Here is a 6,602-nt window from a genome sequence, read left to right as displayed (position 1 = left end):
GCGTTTCAAAACGATTAAAACGCATCCAAAACGCAACGTATGACAGCGTGATGCATTTTGGTTGTGTTTTCATTGCGTTTGAAACATTGCAACAGCTGAGATGAAGTGATTGGCCTAATTACATTACTGTTTACATTTGTTAATGCATTGTTAAGAGTAAAGTAATTGGCACGGCCGGTGCCAGCACTGGGCATACCCGGGCAAGTGACACATATGACTGTATATAAGGAATCCATGGGGGTGGGGCTTTATATAAAATAACGATGAGGGGGTCTGTTTGGATTGATAAACTAGGGAATATTTTAGGGAACAGGAGATTGTTTGTTACTGCGTAAGTGAAACTGCAAAAGGGCCCCGCGGAGGCTCTGTCGCCCAGGGGCCTACTGAATCCTGGAATTCAGGAAAATGACCTCTCCTCAGCTGCTGTAATGCGCTTGAAGACGCAACCAAAACGCAACGTGTGAACGCGGCCTAAATGTGCACCAAGAGCGCACCGTGTGACCGCACGTGGCGTTTTTGGTCCGTTTTAGAGCATGCGTTTTTAAAACGCATCTATTTTTGACCATTTACTATGTATTTGGCTGCTTAGAACCTGTTTATCTATTAAGATAAAAGGGAAATACGGTAAAAAATGAATGCATTTTTAAATGGACTGAAAACGCATGCTCTAAAACTGGGTGATGCCACACATGGCGTTTTGAACCCGTTTTTGGTCCGTTTTTAAGCAGTCCGTTAAAAAACGCATCCATTTTTGACAGGTTTTACCAATTATCTTAATTAAAAATGGTAAAAAAAACTGATGCATTTTCAAAAAACGGATGCGTTTTTTAACGGACTGCTTAAAAACGGATCAAAAAAGGGTTCAAAAAGCCATGTTGTGTGGTGTTTTTGGGTCGTTTTAGTTTAGTTTTAGTGTGTTTTTTTAAAACAAATTGTTCCTAGATTGGCTACTTTGGGGGCAATGTTACTATACTGGATACAGGGTGGGCATTGTTACTATATTGGCTACTGTGGGGCAAAATAGAAATATGTAAGCAAATCAGGGAATAGTATTTTGTTAGTGATGAGAAGGTGGAAGAGGAGATGGTGATGAAGTGAGGAACCTAAAATTTTATACTACTATGGCCTCCATCTGTGATCATGTGTAAGTTGTCCGTTTAGAGACAGTTAAATTACTTATAATCTCTCCTGCCAGGGTCGGCTCCAGGAGTCAGTGGGCCCCTGGGTGACAGAGCCTCAGTGGGCCCCTTTGCAGTGAATTCATGTGGCAGAATTCAAAATTGAGAAACTAAAACAGTCTCCTGTTCCCTAAAATATTCTCTAGTTTATCATCCCAAACAGCCCCCTCATGGGTATTTCATATAAACCCCCCACGCCCCCATGGATTCATTATGTACAGCCTTATGTGGCCCCCCAGCAGCTCTGGGCCCTGGTATGCCCAGTGCTGGACCGGGCAGGTCTCCTCCTCCTTTCAGTATTAGCACGCCATGGGATATGTTGTAGCCCTCGGTTTCAAAGACATGTCTGGAAAACTCCTTACGAGAGATGAGAGGACACAAAGTTTCCATTCAGGTTTGGGGGCATCCCGTGTGACCTGAACATACTACCCCAGAGAAGAGGTCCACTGTCTGAACTCCGCTCCATCTTTACCAGGCTGTGAGCAACCCTTCCTGTGGACCAGTTCTCTCCCACCAGCTTTCCAGCCTGCTGAACCTGCTGCTGTTGATGTTAGGCCATTGTTCAAATTCCAATAAAGAACAATGATTTGATTTGCACAACGTTGCCTCCTTGTGATCCCGTGATCAGTCTGCTTCACCAACAAGGGCTCCCCATCCTCCATCACCCAGAAATCCCCTTATATCCCTCAGGGGTTGCCCCAGGGAGAAACCTCCTTTATAATAATTCTTTATTTATATAGCACCCACAGATTACACAGCGCTGCACAAAGCAAGACAAATCAGCCTCTCCCTGCATATTTCTTGCACACACCACCTGCTGTAGGACAGCCCTCCGGTTCCCATACCAAGCACCGTGACCACAGTGCACCCTAGGCCGCAACCGCCAGCCACTCCGGTATACTGGGACCCGGCTGTCTCCAGGCCCCAAGAAAGGGCTTGGCCCCGGTGGGAGATGTTGCAGAAATTTTGGATCTGCCCATCTCTTCTCTATATGTCCGTAATAGAAGGAATTTACATGAAGTGAACACAGCTTAAAGCCACATTCAGGCGGCCGCGGTGCGGATATTTATGTGGCCGCAAATTTAGACGACTATGGTGACCCGGCAGCGGTACAGTGCCACACAGATGGGGCACCATACTGTGCACGGCGAAAAGATGGCGCATGTGCTGTTTCCTATGGAGAGGAGTGGGGTGATCAGGGCACAGACATGTACACACCCGGGATACGGCTGAGCACACGTTTGTGATAATGTACCCTATGGCTGTCTGTCTTTCTATTCTTTGGTTCTGGTCCTGTGTACATCTATTAATAATGTAGTAGAAGATCAGTATCTAATGTGTGTGTAGAGGGGGTGGGTGTAGGCGGCTGCGAGTCCTCTGGGGGACCCACCAGATATTTGGGACGATTGTAGTAAAGGTTTTATTTGTGGAACAAAAATATTTAATGAAATAATGGGGATTTGGAGTTTAATTTTTTTTTACTTTTTGTATTTTATTTCTCCGGCATGCATTGCAATATTATGTTGGACTTGCCGGACAACACCAGAACTGTATATGGTATCAGATGTAGACTAGAGATTAACAACCTGGTTACACCCTAGACCGGCGCCCCCAGAGGTGGGGAGGACTCTCTGCTTGTAATGGTCTTCTAAGTATTGCAAAGTAATAGACAGTCTCTTTTAGGTAACTGGCGTCCCAAAAGCGCCATAAAATCTGCTTGTAGATCTAGAATAATCTTTATATAGCGCCATCATATTCCATAGCACTTTACAAATCAATTATTACCATTACTCTCTGTTATCAGCCATTTCATCCTGGAGGGAGGTGACTGTACAGAATAATCACCATCACCTTGATTTGTACTCCATCCCAATATCCAAGTATCCTCAAATTAACCCTTTAAAAGTTTTGTCCCATTACAACTCTTTTGGTGTGGGTCTCATTGAAGGGACCCTCACGGATCACAAGAAAGGGGTCTGATGTACTCCCATCACACCCAGAGATGACTGGAGCAGCCGGTAGCACACGGCCAGGCTTCCCCATTCATGTATATGGAGCCGATGGAGATTGCTGAGTACGGCGCTCGACTACCTCCATCAGCTTCATAGAGGTGAACAGGGCAGCCCGCAATCGGCAAGTTAGGCTCTGTCCACAGGATAGTGCCGAACTTGCTGTGATAAAACATACTTAAAGGGGTTGTCCTAACAAATATCAAATTTTGGAATGAAACTAATAATTTGTTGAACAGCACCACCCGCTGCCCATCCCCCCTACATGACACACACAAATAACAGACGCAGCAAAGGTTTGTAAACCAATTTATTCCGTATTGTCACCCTCTTCCTCTCGAGGACGTCATTAAGATACTGAGAAGGAAAAAAATATATATACGTCTGCACAATTTTATAAAATTATAAGTAAAATTATTTACAGAGGTCGACCCTGGAAAGTGCTGAGACTTTGCTGCGATTCTTGTTAAATACTTGAGGTGTTCAGAGAGCTTGAAAATTAAAAATATAAATATAATTCTTTGTACTAGAGAGCGCCAGAGTTCAGATTATTCTTATGGTACATTTTACAATGGATCGGGACACGATGCAAACAATCCCTTTAAATGGTTCCCTCTGGTGGCCACATGGGGGCGTGTTGCGCCGTGCACAGCCCCTTTGTCATAGGGTAGGAGAATCCACCAATGTCAATGGTGTTACTGGAGTGTCACTAGGCAGACCTGCCTGTGGAAGCCCGGGCACATAGTCAGGGGAGGGCCACCAATGGTCCGGTCACTGCCCCTTGGCCCCAGTGGGTTGCAGCTTGGCTCGTGCATTCTGTAATCGCTGTCCTTCCTGCAGGTTACGGAGACAGGCGTTCTGACTGATATACTGAACATTAGACTGTGGGAACCAACCAGTCTGCTGATCCGAGAGGCGGATACCACGTAGCCAACCTGTAATGAGCAAAGAGGCGGATTAGCATAGGACACGCCCCCGAGGAGCTATAGAGATTCAATATTTTCACTCTACTCCCATTAATATTATTTTGCAAATACATTCTCTCACAATTTAGAGAAAAACAAATTATCTGTGATCTGCTGGGAAGTCTGGCAGTTCACATTTAGTTGTTCAGCAGCGCCCCCGGCAGGGGAAATCATGGATTGCAGAGTTTACTCATCACTGGAATGTAGAAGTACAGGGAATTAACTGTTCTAAAGAGATACCTAGAACCCAAGTGTTTACTGTCATAGAATTGTGATGTTCTGACTCCAGCGATACTAAATATGAGGCCATCTATTTCGGCGTTTTTGTTAACCCCTAAAGAGAAGCAGCCACTATGACCGCAGCATCTAAGGGGTGAAACAGCCAGATTAAGAAACTTGTGATTTTATTGCCTTATTTCTTTAAGACGTGGATGACAGAAGATGTGTAAATGATAAGAAATTGCTGTCACCCAGCTTTCCTGGAAAAAGACAGCGGCTATGAGCACAATGTGCAGGCTAGTTCTGTACTGTTTATTACCATCATCACTGCTTTTAGTTATCATGAGAATATCGGCTTTCTCCAGAGACAGCTCATCGTTTTCTCGCGCTTTATAGGACTTCAAACACTGAACCTGGGGGAGACCTGGAACATCAGAGACAACTGTGAGACACTTATAATATATTCCTGTACATAGGGGGCAGTATTATAGTAGTTCTATTCTTGTACATAGGGGGCAGTATTATAGTAGTTATATTCCTGTACATAGGGGGCAGTATTATAGTAGGTATATTCTTGTACATAGGGGGCAGTATTATAGTAGTTATATTCTTGTACATATGGGGCAGTATTATAGTAGTTATATTCTTGTACATAGGGGGCAGTATTATAGTAGTTATATTCTTGTACATAGGGACAGTATTATAGTAGTTATATTCTTGTACATAGGGGGCAGTATTATAGTAGTTATATTCTTGTACATAGGGGGCAGTATTATAGTAGTTATATTCTTGTACATAGGGGGCAGTATTATAGTAGTTATATTCTTGTACATAGGGGGCAGTATTATAGTAGTTATATTCTTGTACATAGGGGGCAGTATTATAGTAGTTATATTCTTGTACATAGGGGGCAGTATTATAGTAGTTATATTCTTGTACATAGGAGGTAGTATTATAGTAGTTATATTCTTGTACATAGGGGGCAGTATTATAGTAGTTATATTCCTGTACATAGGGGGCAGTATTATAGTAGTTATATTCCTGTACATAGGGGGCAGTATTATAGTAGTTATATTCTTGTACATAGGGGACAGTATTATAGTAGCAATAGTCTTGTACATAGGGGCCAGTATTATAGTAGTTATATTCTTGTACATAGGGGGCAGTATTATAGTAGTTATATTCTTGTACATAGGGACAGTATTATAGTAGTTATATTCTTGTACATAGGGGGCAGTATTATAGTAGTTATATTCTTGTACATAGGGGGCAGTATTATAGTAGTTATATTCTTGTACATAGGGGGCAGTATTATAGTAGTTATATTGTTGTACATAGAGGGCAGTATTACAGTAGTTATATTCCTGTACATAGGGAGCAGTATTATAGTAGTTATATTCTTGTACATAGGGGGCAGTATTACAGTAGTTATATTCCTGTACATAGGGGGCAGTATTATAGTAGTTATATTCTTGTACATAGGGGGCAGTATTATAGTAGTTATATTCTTGTACATAGGGGGCAGTATTATAGTAGTTATATTCTTGTACATAGGGGGCAGTATTATAGTAGTTATATTGTTGTACATAGAGGGCAGTATTATAGTAGTTATATTCTTGTACATAGGGAGCAGTATTATAGTAGTTATATTATGGTACATAGGGGCAGTATTATAGTAGTTTATTTCTTGTTCATTGTCAGAATAATCTTACCTTGAAACCTCCAGAAGTCGGTCTCTTCTTTCGGAGGAGACAGTGCACAAATCCATCTCAGTTTCTGACTCCTGGAAAGGTTAAACAATGTTAAGGTATGTATGTAAAAATATTATGCTAAAAGCCAATATAGCGATGATGATCTAAAATTATAGTCCCAGGGCAGGTGTAGAGTCCTGGGATCGGTGTTGCAGATGTATTGAGCTCATATTTCTTTGCTTTTAGTTATAAGCAATAATATCATGTGATCAGACTTACTGTGTCTCTGTCCGGAAGATATACTCTGCCTCTCTGACATCCTGGGAAGACTCCCGCGCCATAGCAGCAGAATCCCGCAGGAAGACCCGGAAGACGTTCTTGGAGTTGGTGTGAAGTTTAACCTCACATCGCTCCACTCGGAATTCAGAAGCGTGATCAAATACAACAAAGCGTCCTCCCCTGCGACACAAAGACACGATGATCTGCTCAGTATACGCATGTATAGTAAAAGCCCTTTAATTCAGCATCTAATGGTTATCA

General features: G+C 42.5%; 1 protein-coding gene across 4 annotated transcripts in view; it reads right to left on the bottom strand.

Annotated features, from left to right (window-relative positions):
• Window positions 1-3,479: 3,479 nt before the first annotated feature.
• Window positions 3,480-6,602, bottom strand: part of LOC140105519 (uncharacterized) — a 38,492-nt gene continuing 35,369 nt past the window's right edge. For all 4 annotated transcript variants that reach the window (XM_072129465.1, XM_072129466.1, XM_072129464.1 and 1 more), the window contains 4 exons: window positions 6,342-6,521; window positions 6,084-6,154; window positions 4,691-4,795; window positions 3,480-4,122 (listed from right to left, as the gene is read on the bottom strand). In XM_072129465.1, the coding sequence (XP_071985566.1) occupies window positions 3,959-4,122; window positions 4,691-4,795; window positions 6,084-6,154; window positions 6,342-6,521 (520 nt within the window). In that variant the 3' untranslated portion in view covers window positions 3,480-3,958. The remainder of the gene's footprint in view (window positions 4,123-4,690; window positions 4,796-6,083; window positions 6,155-6,341; window positions 6,522-6,602) is intronic.

Source organism: Engystomops pustulosus, chromosome 11 (genome assembly GCF_040894005.1).
Source record: "Engystomops pustulosus chromosome 11, aEngPut4.maternal, whole genome shotgun sequence".
NCBI lineage: Eukaryota > Metazoa > Chordata > Amphibia > Anura > Leptodactylidae > Engystomops > Engystomops pustulosus.
This window is presented reverse-complemented; position numbering and strand designations above follow the sequence as displayed.